General features: G+C 38.4%; 1 protein-coding gene and 1 pseudogene across 1 annotated transcript; one reads left to right on the top strand and one right to left on the bottom strand.

The window, feature by feature from the left end:
* The first annotated feature begins 1,320 nt into the window (after nucleotides 1-1,320).
* LOC118584651 (prolactin-7C1-like) lies at nucleotides 1,321-11,220 on the top strand. The gene is made up of 6 exons (XM_036188912.1): nucleotides 1,321-1,351; nucleotides 3,968-4,146; nucleotides 4,887-4,925; nucleotides 6,471-6,578; nucleotides 8,369-8,548; nucleotides 11,014-11,220. The coding sequence occupies exons 1-6, from the start codon at nucleotides 1,321-1,323 to the stop codon at nucleotides 11,218-11,220; spliced, it is 744 nt and encodes a 247-aa protein (XP_036044805.1).
* Nucleotides 11,221-14,782: 3,562 nt separating this feature from the next.
* Nucleotides 14,783-17,935, bottom strand: LOC118584650 (annotated as a pseudogene).
* Between the last annotated feature and the right edge of the window lie 225 nt (nucleotides 17,936-18,160).

Genomic DNA, 18,160 nt, shown 5'->3' with positions numbered 1-18,160 from the left:
TGTGTATTACCTTTTATTTGAGGAAGTACACTGTATAATATTTGTGGCAGGATAATTACTTAACATAAGAGATGTGATATAATTGTCATCTTCATGGCCCTGTTTCTTAATACATCTAACGATATATTAAGCTCAGTGATCCAAATTGCTTTTCATTGGTCTTGTAGTCACCAAAGCATTAGAATCCTACTCGCTATCAGAGAACTGCCAGTTGTACCTCTTCTTCTTTTGAATGAACTCTTCTTTGTACCTCATTTGCCCAGAGTCTTCCTATGAGTGTGTGACAGTGAGGCTCCAGTAGCCAGCTGTCTAATATAACAGTACCTTAGATATAAAAGTACCAAAAATAAGGGACAATGGAATGAGAAGTCACATGCTCTGGTTTCATTATAAGTAGAAATCTGATTAGATAGAAGAAAACATAGCATTGCTTGACTTGTATAGTGCCACATGATAACAGGCTACTGTTGAGAATTGTCACAAAGAGACTTTTATTAAGTCCAAGTTAAGGTAATTTGTGAACCAAACCAGATGTATCAGCTCATCCAATAGTGTCCCACCTCATATAGATGTAGCCCAATACATCTAGAATAGATTTAAAGTTAGTTCTATGGAAAGAACCTGATTGTTACAATAAGCCTCGCTCAAAGTCTATAGAGGTCAAGTCTTAGACACTAATGAGAAATTCACTGATGTTGTTTCAGGACATGAATTTCATTTGCTAATGCAAAAGCCTTCTAAATATCTGCATTTGCAACTTGTGTTATTCTTATGGGCCTAGAATATAAAATAATGGCAAACAGTTTCAGTGGCCCATGGATACCTGCAAAGACTAATAAAGGTTAAGCTGTTCAGCATGTGATTCATCCTGTGGTCTTGTGTTCCATTGTTCAGAAACCATGAAACAAACAGGTCATCTTATCCAATATTCAGGAAATATTTCAGAAGTGGTCACCAAAATACATAAGAACCTAAAGGAAAAAATAATGGTCTAAGGCATAGTTACTTTCCTAGCTTGTGAAATTCCATCTTCTTGGGATAGAGATGACTCTGGTTATTTATAATTTCATCTTGACCCTGAAATACACTGAATAATGTAGATATGACCATTGTTACGATGCTGTTGACATCCTCTGAGGGGAAGGAAACATGGAGCCGTCACTGAGATTGCAGGCGTGTCCTTCCGCCCGCCTCCTAGCAGTTGATGGCCCTGGGCACAGTCTACTGCAATATGTAGCGGTGGAAAATTAACTTAAAGCAGAACGGCTTTGAAGCAGCTATCCCGAATCAGCAGTTCAGCTGTGGCCAGACTCTTCAGAGATGTTGCCGTCTTTGACTCAGCCATCCCTATGTAAGTAATTCTTTCCCAACTTCTTCTTAGTGAGCTTAAACAATGCATTGTTTTGCAAAGCTAGTTTGGACCATTTGCCTCTTTGGTGTTTTGCTCTTACACATGACATGCATTGACCTTTATTTATGCCCAACTCACAAAAGTAAAGCTAAATGGAACAGAGAAGTAGTTTCTAATCATTGCTCTAGAACATAACTGCACAATATACTTGGACATCAGTGATTCCAAAAGGGAAGCCTTCTTACTGTGGAGATAGACAGCAATCTCTAGAGACTTTTTGCATGATCTTTGTTGATCTAAGTAGAAAAGAATAGTAGTACCTATGTCTAACTGAAGAGACCTACAATGAGTCTGCTCAGCAATGTATAACACAAAGAGTTCCAGAATGTGGACTGACCCACCTCTAAAAGTCAAAATTGCAGTTACTGAGACATTTGATTGTAATGAGACCACAAAATTTGATGAGTTCCATATGTAACTACTGTAGAAGAAAGTAGCATGTTCTGGTTCCTAGGTCTCTGCTAGGAGTTGCATGAATTGAGTGAAATTCATCATATCTTCAACTCTAGAAGCAAATTAGACAAGGCTAGAAGAGCTATCTTGTTTTGTCAATTTCATCAAGCAAAATATCCTTTTCAGAATGTGAATCACTGCTAGTATTTGCTTTTCTTTTCCTGACAATAATTCCAATTAAATGGATCTGTTAACAAAAACAAACTTCATTTTATGAAGTGAAAAACCAAGTCATTAGTTTCCTTGTACACTTATTTTTTATTTTTATTTAATTTTTTCCACACCACAGTTCCCCCTTCCTCCCCTTCCCCTGCTTACTCTCCACCTCCTTCTCACCCTACGCCTGATCAGCTCCTCAGATACAGTAAAGCCACCCAAGGGGAGTCAACAAAGTCTGGATATCAAGTTGAGGTAGGACAAGCCCTTTCCCCCTGTATCCCTATGGAGGGATACCCTGAGCAAGGTGTCTTTCTATAGGGAATGGGCTCCAAAAAGTCAGGTCATGTACTAGGGATAAATCCTGGTCCCACTACCAGTGGCCCCTCATACTGTCCATGCCACACAACTGTCACCCACATTTAGAGGGTGTAGTTCATTCCTATGCAGGTTCCCCAGCTGTCAGTCCAGATAGTCAGTGAGCTCCAACTATTCCACGTCAGCTGTCTCTGTGGGTTTCCCCATCATGATCTTGACCCCTTGTACTCTCCTTAAACTATGAAAATCCTTCAGATGACAAATGACAGGAAAGCAGATATATTTACTTAATATATAAATATCTATGAAACAGAATATAAATTTGAAGAAGCATCATGTTTTTGAAAATTTATTTTTTAGAATAATTTTCTGAAGTATATTTTTGCATGCAAATTGTTGATAGTTATCTTGCATTGTACAAAGATTTTGGTATGTTTAGTTATTTTTTAGTATTTAAGTTTAAGCATTTTCCATGAAAAAAGTCTTACCAGTGTCCTAATTTTATGTTATACATTTCCAATTGTATTCATTAAAAGTTTCATAGAACAGAGAATTTTTTTCAGATTTCTATCACTAAATGTGAATGGATTTTTCATGCTGAGACATATGTTAGTTCAATCCTGCTGAGTGTGTAAATTACTGATATGTTACAGTTCTGTTTCTGTCCATCTCTGAAATAAAATTGGTGATGAAACCAACACCAGTCACTGTAAAAGAAAAGGGAGAATGTATGATAGAGCCATGGAAGTAGATGAAAATCTAAACTAGCAGGGCATGTGATCAAAGGTAAAGTTTGTACTTTACAAATAACAATGCCTGGTGACATTGAGATTCAAGATTATAGGCATCGTCTCTTCCACCCTAATCTGTATGAAAGCCCAAGACATTTGAGACTGGCCAATGTGGGGTGCAAAGTCTATAGTGTTGGCATTTTGCTTCTCACACCAGCTAAGAATAAGATTTCAGGAAAATCACTTAACCCTGTAAGGCTCCTCATTCATCAGTATAGTTTAATGCATTAGCCCAGTCTACCTACACAGTTGTGATGAGGCTCAAATTCACAGAGAAAACAACCTGAAGCTTTTGGTAGCATGGCAAATGAATGGGATCATTATTGTGAGCGAGCAATGCTAGCCATGGAATCCCTTTCATGGCAGGAGTCTCTCCATCTCCAGTACTGAGCAACAGGCCACTTTGTGTTTATTTCCATAAGGAATGAAGTTGAAAGGGCAGTGTGCTGTCCTTGTCACAATGCAAACATTGTCTACACTATAAGAAAAAGGTACAGGAGATGGTGACTACTTAACCTCAGCAGAAATTCCCCAGAGAATGACTTAAAAATACTCACTCAATAGTTTAAGCTCAAATGTCTGAAAACTTCACAATAATTTCCGATAACAATCCCCAAAATAGGAACTACCACCAAGTTCAGAAACTACATATCCATGTAGTTACCTAATTGGATTTTTTTTCATTTGAAGATGTCTATTCACTAGCACAGCTGTACAGTGACAGAGCAGACAGTGGCAGGTCTGGAAGAGGTAACATTTTTCTTGGTAACCAAGAAAGAATCATGTTGATAATCACAGATGGCTAGGTCCAGTGTACCTTGTGTTTCTTTTCTATAAGTAGGGGTACTCCTGCTGCTGTCCTTGTCAAACCTACTCCAGTGGGAGACTGTGACTTCTGCTCCCATACATGACAAGGCGAGTGAGCATGGTGAGGTGTCCCTCAAGGACCTGTTTGATCACGCCATTGCACTGTCCCAGACCACCAGTGCTCTCACTGTGGAGATGCGAAAATTATTTGTAAGTACCTCACTTACTTCTGGCTTCTTTACAAAAAGAGCCTTCTAGCCAATGACTCTAGTGTGTTCTAGTCTTAACTAGAAATAATCTGAACCATATTTTTAATAATACAAGTTTCATAGATAAGAGAAAGCAGGAGCAACTGAAAAATAAAACAAGGAGGGTGGGGGCAGTTTTGAGATATCACAAGGATTTTCAAAGAGTTCAGTGACTTACAAAATTGGCCTCTAGTGACATGCTATTTTTCTTAAAAATACATTATTCTTAAATTTACATTTGTAACATAATACCTACTAGTCACATCTCAGAAAGAGATTTGACTTCCTTACCTTGTTTGCGGGAGGCCAGTCTCCAGTGGCATCTTCAATTATCCACTGTAGACATCCAGTAGAGGAGAAGTGCAGTACAGTGACTTTCCTAGAATGCATAGAACAAATGTCAACTGTTTTGATGCCAAGTAGGAGAAAAAGAAGAATAATCGGAAGCTATTAGCCTCTCAGAAACTCTTAAATGCCAGGAGTCATTGTATAAAAAATTTCCAGTTCAGGCTTATTCGTGGAAGGGCAGGTTTAGAAGGGACGTGAGTTATCTCTTCCCAGTGGCTGTCTGTTATCTATTTGACATCAGGCAGCATTTGTAGGAGATAATGGAGCCAGAGAATTCATCTCTTCATTTACAGTATGCATGTGTTCATTCTGTGCTTACTCACGAGTTTCCTTTCATCCCTCATGATGTTTTAGTTCTCTGATGGCTTCTCTGCAAAAATGTTCAAAAAATTTGTAAGTACCCCCCTGATTTCTACCTTCTTCAAAGACAAACAACAATAACAAAAATAATACCCACAGCAGGTGGGGGGAGCAAGCAAAGGAACAAAAAACAATTCAAAACCTTGCTAAGGTTAGCAATGTAATTTTCAGGATAAACACCTCAAAAGAAATCTCAAGAATTTACCTCAATAAGTTAAAAAAAAGTATCTCTCACTAAAAAGAGAATGAGAATGGCCTTTAGGAAATCTCTGATTTGAAATGAGAAAGAAAAACAAAAAGAAAAAAAAAAACAATGATTTTCATGTGTTCACACTACAGAGCTATAAGAATTGTGTGGAAGGATTCTGTGGGACAGAACTCTGATCTCCCACTCATCCCTCTGAGTCCTCAGGCTCCAGGGTCATTCTTCAGTGCACTACTAATTTTCTGTAAAGTAGAAATGCATTGTAATGCATGTACACAGAGTGAACTAGCTTAATAGGACCCCATATCCCCAGGAGAGAGAATACAAAGCTAATGGCCTTTTAGGAACCTTCAAATGCTAGGAATCATTGCTTAGATGTTTCAGAGGCCAAAGTTTGTTCAATTGGAGGGATGGTTTAGGAGAGAAATTGGATTCTTACTTACTGCTGATTATATGCTATGTGTTCAAGTGAGTTAATGGTAGGAGAAAAGAGATAAGGTTCTCAATACAACAATGGGCATCCCAAGAATGTCTATATTTGAGATAAATATGTGCTGATATTGTCTTTTTATTCATAAGATCTTTTTATTCCCCATTCTTGACTAATATCCTTTAAGTCTTAACATTCATAGTAATCCATTAAACTTTCACAAACTAGCTTTTAACAGATTTACATAAAGGATATTTCAGAAATTATATTTAAATCAATACAGTATTTAAGTTCATATATTGATAAATATGTAAACATTAATTTCTATATGTTTTTAATTTATTTGAAATTTGCATTTCCTAAGGAGGATAACTATTTCTTATTTAATTATTCATAGATATTAATAAATTTACACTTAGTAATATTGAAAAATTGCATTCAAGTATTATGTTTTACTTTGAATAATACAAGTTATATGTGTTCAGTGGTAGTAGAAAGAATATAAGTTTATAATGCCTACATGCATTTCAGTTTAGACAATCAGAAAATAAAAACTAATAAATATAGATTCATAGGAACCATGGCAGTAGGCTCAAACCATAAATGCATGTTATCTTTAAAACCCTTCATATTTTGTAATTTTATTATTTTTAGGGTTTTTCTTCAAACAAAAATTTTTGATGTGTGAGACCAGAAGAATATGATAAAGAGGGAAAGAGTCTGAGAAGTAAAAAATAATTAGATGAAAAACAAATTGAGATTACAAATTTAATAGGAAAAATCTAGATAACGGGAAAGCTTTTTAATTTCTTCATCTTAGATTTTATATAGTGCTTATTCGTAAAAATTACAGATCTACTGCATTAATTCATATGTTCATTATGGATTCATTTTCTCAATCCCCAAAACTGAACTAACACAGTTTCTATTTTAACATTTGTAGGTATTGGATTTCCTCAAGAATAAGACGTACATGAATGAGACTCTTAACAGCTGTCACACATTTTCTCTTAATACTCCAGAAACTGTGGAGGAAGCCAGAGATATCTCAGTGAGTCCTCAGGCCAGGTTTTTCACATAATAACTGAAGCAACACATTGCCTTTGCCATTTTGTAGATTCTTATAAACACTATAATTACACCTGCAGAAAAATGGGGCAAGAGTGAGCAGTTAAATAAAAAATCTTGTGAGATAGTTGATAAATTATAAGTTAAATCAGATGTTAAATAATATTGTAGGAGAGTAATAAACTCTCAAAGACCACACAGAAATGGATGGTCACTGGATTTTATTTATTATTATATAAGGACTTACTAACTGAATTGGATTTCCCTGGATAAAAATACATTTATGTGTATTCCTAAGATGTGTGAGAGCAATTGCCATTATTATCTATTACTAATATCTCCTCATTGGCATCATTTCTCAATATTGACCACTACACTGACTCTTCTTGATTCTCACAATTCTCCTGGTTCTTCTTTTTATGTTTGTATTCGTCATGACTTTTGTACTTTCTTCTGAGCCTTAATAAAAGTATCTGTACAAATTAATCCTTTATATACTATGCAAAGTTTCTATGCCCTCAGTTGTGATGAGGTCAACATATCACAGCAACTGCATTCATAATTATTATGATCTTTCCCTTCTAAGTTCCTGCTATAACTTATCTCCCAATGAATTAATTTGACATCATTTTGAAAATAATAAAAGGAAGTAAAGGAATAGAGAATGTTTGTAGATGTTTTTAGAGACCTACTCCATGACTAGGCGCTTCATAGACTACTCTTTTTAAAAAACAAAACATTACTACAAATAGCCTTGTAAAAGTTAGCTGAGATAACAAAAATGAGGAATTAAAAAGATTAATGCAATGGACCTTTACAGTGACTAGGAGGAATGTCTGATATTTATCAACTCAAGCTGTTGTTCTTAGGCATATGCTGCCATACTCCAAGCAACCTATATGCATGTCATCACCATTTGATTTGCCTCTATCCTTTTACTTTTTTACATCTTTCTATTGCTGTGACCATTGGATTCCTTCTTCTCTTCATTTTCACGACCACTAGAATAGTGAATGTTAATACAGGAGGCATTCTAAAATATTTAATTTCATGTAAGATTCCTGCAGGGAGCACACACTAGAGGGTCAGAATTCCATTATGATTTCTATACATGTTCACATTAAGGTCAAGGTTGTGCCATTGTTCTTCTGTTGTACATGCCAAGAAATAGATTGTTCTTTTAGAGACTAGGGACAAAGAATCATGTTGACTCAGGAAATCACATTTATCAATAGTGAGTGCCTTTAAGATATCTTTTTATTAATATTGCAAAATAGCCTAAATGTAATAAACTAGTGTAATTGTGATCAATCTAGTTTATTAGAATGGTGAATCTGAGTTTAATGATATATATATTTGATACTTGAGGCATCTGTCTTTTCTAAATCATGTTCTGTAGGAAACTTCTGAGTAACAAGCAAAGCCTTGGTGTCCCATGGACAAGCAAAACAATCAAATATGTAAGATCTCACGTGGAGAGCAGGTGGTAGAATTTCAAATGGACAAGAAAATATGATCAAAATAGCTCATTACAAAAAGTAATTTATATAAGTTATTGATATGTTTTTATTATAAATTTAAATTTATATTTTAAAAGTTATGTAAGTTCTTTTTTAATTCTCACAGAAAGTAGGTGAGTGGTGGAAATTTACAGCTCTACACCCCTTTTATCTACAAGAGCATTTATGTTATTCTTTCCAATTAAAAGATACATGTAACTAATCCTCATGTACTTCATTTATCTTAATATTGTTGCTCCTTTATGATATATAGTTTGAAAACTTCCTGAAGATGATTCTCAGCTTAGTGCATGCCTGGAATAAGCCTCTGCATCACCTAGTGACTGAACTCCGTGATATGAAAGGTGCCCCTGATGCTATTTTAACAAGAGCCAAAGGCATTGAGAACCTAAACAGTGAACTTCTAGAGAGCATCATAATGATACTGAGCAAGGTGAGCAGTCTTCTTACCTCCCACTTTTCTTTTTCCCTAATGACATGACTTCTGTAGTGAGTGATAAAACTGACACACCTCACTTCATAAGAGCACAATATAGGCACTCCATCTTTGTAGCTGAAGATTTCTCGGTCCTGACCCGGTCTGAGAAAACTTCACCTACATATCTTGCATTCAACTTACCCATTATGATAGACATAAAAGAAGCCATTCTTTACAGTCATTTAGAGAGTAACTTTCCTGAGCAGAGTGACATGCTCCTGATTATTTCCTTGTCTCTTAGCACATTCACCCCTGGTCTGTCTACCTCCTAAATGAGAAAACTATCATCAGCTCTTCCACTGTCCCTTGGCAAAACAGAAATCTATGCTCAGGTGACAATTTCCTGGTCCTTTATCTCTTTAGTCACAAAATACCATACTTTAAATGGTATCAATTTATTATAAGACAATGGAAAAGCAGGTCTCCATCCTAGTTTTTTTTATATAATTTAATTTAATTTTACATATCAGCCAGGGTTCCCCTGTCCTCCTGTGTCCTGCCCCGCCCCCACATTCCCTCCAGCACACCCCCCATTCCCATCTCCTCCAGGGCAAAGACTCCCCTGGGGATTCAGCTCAACCTGGTAGATTCAGTCCAGGCAGGTCCAGTCCCCTCCTCCCAGGCTGAGCAAAGTGTCCATGCATAAGTCCCAGGTTCCAAACAGCCAGCTCATGCACTAAGGACAGGTCCAAGTTCCACTGCCTGGGTGCCTCCCAAACAGTTCAAGCTATTCAGTTGTCTCACTGATCCAGAGAGTCTGATCCAGTTGGGGGCTCCACAGCTATTGGTTCATAGTTCATGTGTTTCCATTTAGTTTGTCTATTTGTCCCTGTGCTTTATCCAATCTTGATCTCAATAATTCTGGCTCATACAATCCTTCCTCTTTCTTGCCAATTAGACTCCTGAAGCTCCACCTGGGGCCTGGCTGCGGATCTCTGCATCCACTTCCATCTGTTATTAGATGAGAGTTCTAACACTACAGTTAGGGTGTTTGGTCATCCAATCACCAGACTAGGTCAGTAATGGCTTTCTCTTGACCACTGCCAGCAGTCTACAGTGGAGGTATCATTGTGGATTTCTGGGGACCTCTCTAGCACTTTGCTTCTTCCTATTCTCATGTGGTATTCATTTATCATGGTCTGTTATTCCTTGTTCTCCCTTTCTGTTCTTGATCCAGCTGGGATCTCCTGCTCCCCTAAGCTCTCTTTCCCTCAAATCTTGCCCTTCATTACCCTCACATTACACTCACATCCAGGTTGTGCATGTAGATCACATCCATTTCTCTGTCATTGGGTGATCCCTGTGTCTTTCTTAGGGTCCTGTTTTCTAGGTAGCCTCCCTGGAGTTGTGAGTAGCAGTCTAGTCATCTTTGTTTTACATCTAGTATCCTCCTATTAGTGAGTACATATCATGTTTGTCTTTCTGAGTCTGGGTTACCTCACTTAGGATGATTTTGTCTAGATCCATCCATTTGCCTGGAAACCTCATGATGTCAGTGTTTTTCTCTGCTGAGTGGTACTCCATTGTGTATATGTACCACATTTTCTTTATCCATTCTTCAGTTGAAGGGCATCTAGGTTGTTTCCAGGTTCTGACTATTACAAACAATGCTGCTATGAACATAGCTGAGCATGTACCCTTATGGTTTGACTGAGAAATCCTTGGGTATATGCCCAAGAGTGGTGTATCTGGGTCTTGCGGGAGATGGATTCCCAATTTTCTAAGAAAGCATCATATTGATTTCTAAAGTGGCTGTACAAGCTTGCATTCCCACCCCAGTGAAGGAGAGTTCCCCTTGCTCCACATCCTCCCCAGAATAAGCTGTCTTCTGTGTTTTTGATCTTAGCCATTCTGACAGGTGTAAGGTGGTATCTCAGAGTCATTTTGATTTGCATTTCCCAAATACTTAGGGATGTTGAGCAATTCCTTAAATGTCTTTCAGCCATTTGAACTTCCTCTGTTGAGAATTCTCTGTTTAGTTCTATAGCCCATTTCTTAACTGGACTGTTGGGCATTTTGATGTCTAATTTCTTGAGTTCTTTATATATTCTGGATATCAGCCCTCTATCAAATGTGTGGTTGGTGAAGACCTTTTCCCATTCTGTAGGCTGTTGCTTTGTCTTGTCTGTGCCCTTTGCTATACAAAAGCTTCTCAGTTTCAAGAGGTCCCATTGATTGATTGTTTCTCTAGGTGTCTGTGCTACTGGTCCCATCCTAGTTTTTAGATGACAGATTTATAGTATTCTGCGCTAGATTTCTGAAAATCCATGCTCCTGATCAACGTTGTACATTACTAACATTTCCCCTAATGTAAATCAATATTCAGAAGGAAAAAAGACAAAAAATATAATCAGTAATGTTAAATAGAGTCATACAATCAGTGATAATATTAAGTGTCTGACTACCCATTTGGTCTTTAGATTCATCCTGGACTAGAGGAAAATGAGACATACCCTGATTGGAAGGACCTGGACTCCTTACAGGCAGCTGATGAAGAAAGTCACTTTTTTGCTCTTTATAAATTGTTCTACTGCCTTCGTGTTGACACATATACAATTGATATTTACCTTAAGTACCTGAGATGTGTGCTTGTTGGTGGTGACAGCTGCTATGCTGAAGAATTTTGAGAAGATCCTTGATGAGCCATCATTTTAAGCTACTTATAATTTCATACTTTTTAAGGTATGCCAGAGTGTAATTGTTCTCCTTTATAAAAATAAAAAGAGACATTCTAGCTATGCCAAAGTGTGAAAATACGTGTCAGTATCTTTGTTTCATTTAGCGCTAAATGTATCAGTAGCACTGAGACCACCCTAGCACAAAGAATAAATGTTTGGGAGAAAAATGTGTTGACTTACCACTTACTTTAGAATTACAGTTAATATGGATCAATAGAATAACAGAATGACATCAATAAGAAAAGCATAGCCAAAGCCATGCTATGTAGTACTTGGAAATAATGGAATACTTTGAGAAACTCAACAATTTTATTAGTTATTTGAGAATTTTTCACAAAGTGTTTCAATCACATTTGCTCCCAACTCTTTCCTAAACATGGAACTTTGTATCCTTGTTTTTATTTTAAAGCTTACAAGACCAATTATTGGTATTCTTCTCCTCAACTTCATTATAGACACATCCTATAAGATCTCTTTATTCTATGAGTAACAAGTCTCCTTTGATGTGACTTCAACCCCATCACATGCTGCAATTATATAATGCATCCACCTCATTTTCTTGTGTCCCAAGTCATACAATAAGAGAGGGTGAGATGGACATTTCCTACAACTTCTCATATTTTCCTGCTTCTTGATATCCATTCCTTTGTCTTTGTCAGAACTGGAAAGAGGACCAAGAAAAAGAAACAGTTCCCCTATGGGCAACTTACAGGGTCCTTTCAAAGACTTACTGCTGAAGGTGCCCCAAGGTGAATTCCTTAGGTTGGTGATACCTCTCTTAGGGTCCTTGAGGCTCACTAGCATTTCCTGAAAACCAGCTAGGGCACTTCAGCAGAAGACATTCCTGCCTATATTTTCCTATCCACTCTAAATCTCTGTCATTTGTATCACACTATGCTCTTTCCTCATTGTCCAGATGCCACACTAATGAAGAAAAGTGGCTGAAAGTATGCTTTCCAGCAACTGACAGAGAAATACATCAAGACCACTGTGTCAGTGGAATCACAACAGCAAAAGACCATTGTTGACTTCATCCTGTGGTCTCTACCAGTTCTTCTCTACTATTCATACTAATACATACTACAACAATAAGAAATAATTAGCACATGGCACCAGAGGAAACAGACGCTATTCTTCTCTTCTTTACTCCCCAAAGTAATTTTGTCTAGGAACAATCATCTTAGAGTTAGTCACACAGACATTCCTTAGGAAACTATTAATCTTAAAAAGACTTCAATACAATGTTAAAACACTTAAATTTCCTTTACTTAATCTTGACTCTTTGGTCAATGGAGGCTCAGTTTGTCAACTGAGTATGACTAATGAGGATATAGGCTTATCTCACTGTGGGTCTCCTGAAAGGAAAGATTGCCAGGTTCTTTCCAGAAAATATTAGATTATTAAGGAGGTTTAGAAACTGGACGATAATCCAGCTGACATCTAGATAGACCAAAAAAAAAAAAAAAAAAAGAAAATACTGAAATGGAACCGAGAAAATATAATTATGAGGTAGAGAATAGGGGAATAAAAAATAAAGGAAAAATTAGTAAAATACAGGGTATGAAGGATAATGTGCTATCAAGATTATCCAACTTCACAAGAACTCTAAGCTACCTTCCTCTTTGACTCACATAACCCATGGCATCCCATGTTCTCCTTCCATGCCTCTTTTGTTCCTTGCTTTCTTAGAAGTTTCAACATGAGAAAAATCTCTTCTTTCATACATGAGATTTTTACAGGTCTAAAGCAAAACAAGTCTAGTTCTTTCTCTATTTAGGAACTCAAGACAAATTTTTATCACATGAGAAAAATCCTTGATGCACATAGCACCAGTGTTTTAGCCAAACCATTCTGGGCTCTCATACATCGCCTGGGGAGTTTTTAATCTAAACCTTGCTATGGTTCCATATTTCAGAACAGTAGAGAAGGTTGTGCTCCATGCTAAGCTAGCAACATCTCCATTACCTCTTGGATGTATGCAAAATGTTAATTACTCTGATATATTTCATCTTTCTTTTCATTCAAAAGGCCGGAGATTGTCATGAGAAGTTATTGGTTGTCAAAAGCAACTTACACTGTTCTCTCTTAACATTTTTCCCATTGATCTATGCCTATTTCCAACACAGGTGATAGTAATTTATTGGAGGGTGTTGGAAATAAATGACAATTCAATTTTGTGAAATTTTCTGTGCTGTATATGTTTATAACAAGAAGGAATTTTAGACTTCTGGGAAATCTCTCCAGTGTGACAGTAAAAGGCCTCAAAGTGGCCTATAATTGAAATCAAAATTTTCAGACAGAATTATTGTGGCTACAGGTATTATATAGATTCAGCAAAAAGTGACTGGAAAAGATACTTAAAAGACATTCTGAAACACCCCTTCTTTAATGAGAGTGAATGAGTGTACTTAACACTATGGGTTTCAATATAAGATGGCATTTGAAGAAATGGTCTCTCTGTAGCAAGAATAACAATAGTGTCATTAAAACAGAAAGAGTCCAATTCTGGAAATTGATATACATAATAAAATACAGAATTACTCATCATAAGAATGATATAGACCCCAAACAGAGGTTTTCAGGTGTCTATTTTTCAGGAATTTTGATTGAATTTTAAGAAAAGCATTCCAGAACTGAGTTGATGTACAATGCTAAGACTTGAAAAGAAATGTAAGAAGGGTGTTTTGATGATGAAGTATTTATAGTGTATAGGGCCAATCGAGGCATAAGTAGGCCATGGTTCAGCATGGGGATGTGGCAGATGAAAGTGCCAAAAAACGCTTTAAACACAAGACTATAGGGAAAGGCTAATGAGGGATAATCCAAGAGAAGAGGGGATAAAATAATGAATTTTATCACCAATTGAGCATGGACTTGATTTTCCTAAATGACACTGACATTTTACCAGAACTTAACAAAAATTAATAATTTTAGGGAAATCACAAAAATGAGCTGATTGAAACACATTAAGTATATACTGTCCCACAACCAAAATCTCTATTGTTTGGCAATGACAAGTTATAAGTCACTTGTCCTCTTTAAGGACTTTGTATAAGAGAGGTCTATTCTCTGTCAATTTTTACAAATATTTCTTAAAGTTAAAAATGAAACCAACCCCCAAGTAACTCCTCCAAACAATCAATGATTGCTTACATAAAATTTACAGTGAAAATACTCAGCAAACATCTGTATGTACAATTACATAATGTGCACGTTTGTCTGTTACAAACCACTGGATCTTTGTGCCAGCTTCATGAAAAATTTGTCTGCTTCTGTGTAGGTGACACCTTCAGGGACATCTGTCACTTCCAGCACCATTCCCAGCAGAGCACTTGCTGTTCCTAGGTGGGTGGAGTGCTCGTCTCTTGCTCTGTTTTTTTTTTTTTTTTCCAATCTACTCTGTCCCTGACACACTGTGAATTGACTGGCCATAGAGCAAATGGACTGCAATGACTTCCCCTGCAAGGGGATGGTGCCCACCACACTGTGAAGGACCCCCTGTCTCGTGGGACTACATGCAGAAAGGCAGGAGATTGAGTCCAGTGCAGGCAGCATGGTGACAGGAGAGGGTGCTCGAGACTAAGAGATAGGACAGGGCTGTTGCATCGTTGTGTGTTGACCTGAGGTTACTGTCAGGATTTTACAAGTCTCCAGGCTTCTGACCCTGCTGGTCTACACTGTAATGTCTGCAGTGATTCTACTGGACCATAAGTGTGTGTGTGTATGTGTGTGTGTGTGTGTGTGTGTGTGTGTGTGCTGTAGTCCTTTAGGCACATTCAATTGCATGATCAATGCACTTGGTCCAGAAGGTGGCATTCTTGTGTACTGCTGTGCTATTTGTGGTAATCTTCAGAGAGACGGAGGCTGAGGTATCTGATAATGATTGGAGCAAGGAGGCTGAGGAAAACCTATAGAAGGACTCATACAAGTTTGCTGTGCTAGCAGGATCATACTGAACATGGGTACAGGCCCTGCTAGGAGCCCTCCTTCCACAGGCTGACTTGAGGTACTAGCATGGGCTGCTGGAAAGATGGCTGGACAATGTTTTGTGAGTCACTACATAGTAGGGCTAGGTAAGAAGGCAGCAGAATGTACTAAATTCAGGGCCTTGCATATGGCCTCCCATGCTGCTCCTCTAGTTGTCAAGGAGATCTGGTTCTGAGGCTGCTGGACCCCAAGCACGTAAGTTTTTTGCTGCTGGTTAGAAGTCATGAGCTATAAAATAGGCTATTGAGAGAGGCAGCTGTTGAACATGCTGGGGGCTATAGGATACCAGGTGTGTAAATGTGTGCGTGCCTGTGTATTTGTCTGAGTGAGTGGGGAAGAGAGAAGTGGATATTGCTAGCTTCATACTGTCCAGGGATATTAAAAATAAACTGGATCTGTTGAGGGGCTTGCAGGTAGCCTTGAAGCGACAGGATTCATTGTGAGTAGGTGGTACAAGGAGAGAGGTGCAGTGGTTGGAAGTAGGGAACACCTAGCTTGTAGAAGTCATGGTGGAGCTAAGTTGCTGAGAATGCTGGGGGAATATTTGGAGCTGGAAGAGAGATGAGAATGGATCAGCTGCTTCAGTTGAATGTCATTTGTCTGAAAGGGTTGTTGAGGTCATTTGCCTGCTGTGAAATCGTGAGATTATTCCAGGGTGACAGTTGATGAGGAGAGGGTGTCAGAGCAGAAAGTTGTTGCTGCTACTGTTGTTACAGCTGGGCTGTACAGGGGAGAAGGCCCGACAGACTAGAGTGAGATGACCTGGTTGCTCATGTTTGGGTCACCTAGTGCCACCCCTGGCTGCTGCCACTGCTGTTGGCTCTGGTGAAGATGGAAATAGCACTGGAGCTTCTTGATTGGGTGATAGGATCACATAATCTGGACTGAGCCTTCTGAATCTGTGCTGCTCTGAGGCCATGGCTCCAGGGATTTGAGTTCACCATCAATGCTACTCTAGCAGTTGCTTGAGGTGTGGCTCAAACTTTCTGTTTCCCCATATGTCATTTAGATGTCCACTCTAGTCAGTCTCTTGGGCAAAAATTCTCTCTCAGACTCTTTGATATCCTCTTTATCTTCCATTGATTTTTCCTGTAATAGAACTCTGATCAGGATATGATATCCATCCATACTGTCCTCATCTCTCTTGAAATGAATCTCTGTTGATGTAGAGCTCTATAGTCAAACACTAGGTGGAGCTTAGAGAGTCTTGCAGAGGAGGAGGGAAAAAGGATTGTGGGAGCCAGAGGACACCAGGAGAACATGACCCACAGAATCTACTAACCAGGGCTCATAGGGGCTCACAGTGACTGAAGTGGCAATCACAGAGCCTGCATGGATCTGTGCTAGGTCCTCTGCATGCATGCTATGGTTATTTAGCTTGGGGTGTTTGTGGGATTCCTAACAATGGAAGCAGGGGTATCTCTGACTCTTTTGCCTGCTGTTGGGACCCTTTCTCTCTTACTGGGTTGCTCTGTCAAGCCTTGATATGAGAGTTTGTGCCTAGTCTTATGACATCCTGTTATGCCCTGGAAGGCCTGCTATTTTCTGAAGGGAAACAGAGAAGTGGATATGTGGGAGAGGGGAAATGGGTGGTAGGGACTAGGAGGAGAGGAGGGAAGGGAGGCTGAAGTCGGGATGTATTATAGGAGGGAATAATAATCATAAAAAAGAATTCTCTATTCTTCTCATCTTTTATGCATTCTGAGAACCAATGTTCAAGGATTCTTTCATTTTTTTCCCCCAGTTTGGTCAACATTGTTGTCCATCTCCAAATAAGTAGCTCCCTGTTGTAATAGCATTGGTGATATGTTGTCTGTGGGAATTTTTTGAACAGGTTACTGGTCTCATTAATAAGTTGAAGAATCTCCTGTTCTAATTTTAGCAGCATCATTCTGTCTTGGCTTCTTTTTCAGATTAGCTAAATTCAAATAGGTCTATTCCAGTAGAGTCTGTATATTTTTGGAAGGAGTCTCTAAATACCATTTTCCTTGAGAACTTTCCTTTGCTTTTGACCTTGCCTCCATTTCAAAGACATCCATGTGATTTTTCTTTCTCTCTGTCAGAAGGAAAACTGATACGGAGTTGTATAACAATGTTATACATATTATACATACTGTCAGGCTGCATACCAGCTTGAACTTGGAGTTTGACTTGATTCTTTTCCTGGTGTAACCATGCCCAGATGTCCTGCTCTCTCTTGATATAAACCAATATCTTAATCATCATTCTCAGCTTCTTCCTACTTGGAGTCTTAGATGTAAACTTGTTTTTTTGTTTACAGATTCAGCCACCAGATTTTGTTTTTCTGATTCTTTCATTGTTCCCAGACTTTCCTACATACTGTTTGACATATCTTTAGTACAATACAGTAGCCTCCATGGATTTCTGAATAAATTTCTCAGTGAATCCAGTGTGGGTACAGAATCTCATTTAAGGAACAAATTTATCCTGATCTCTGACATAGACACCTGGGTTCATCTATGCAGGTGAAGTGTTCAGAACAGTATTTATCAAGAATAATTTTGAGAGACACTGTGGAACAACAGTGGATAGCCTCTGGCAATTCACCTGGCCAGAAGGGCTGGAGCTAGTGAGTCACCTTATCTTCTATCTCCTCTCTTTGCTCAGCTGCTGCAAGCAAGGCCCAGATATCAGGCTGAAGGTTGTGGGGGTTCATTCTGTGTCCTCAGTTGGAGTCTGGGGTGGGGAGGTAGGGGAACAGAGAGGGAGAAAGTGTGGGCATCATGAAGGAGGTAGAGAAAGGAAGAAAGGGGCAATTAAGAAATGAAGAAAAGCAGGGAAGGTGAAGCCCAAACTTTTTAGTCTACAATTTGTCATGTTACAGTATAGAGCTATACCATCCCCAAGAGCTCAGGCTTGAAGCTGAAGCTTTTATCTGCAT

This window comes from Onychomys torridus, chromosome 5 (assembly GCF_903995425.1).
Source record: "Onychomys torridus chromosome 5, mOncTor1.1, whole genome shotgun sequence".
NCBI classification, from domain to species: Eukaryota; Metazoa; Chordata; class Mammalia; order Rodentia; family Cricetidae; genus Onychomys; species Onychomys torridus.
The sequence above is the reverse complement of the archived record's forward strand: the minus strand, read 5'-3'. Positions and strand labels throughout refer to the sequence as shown.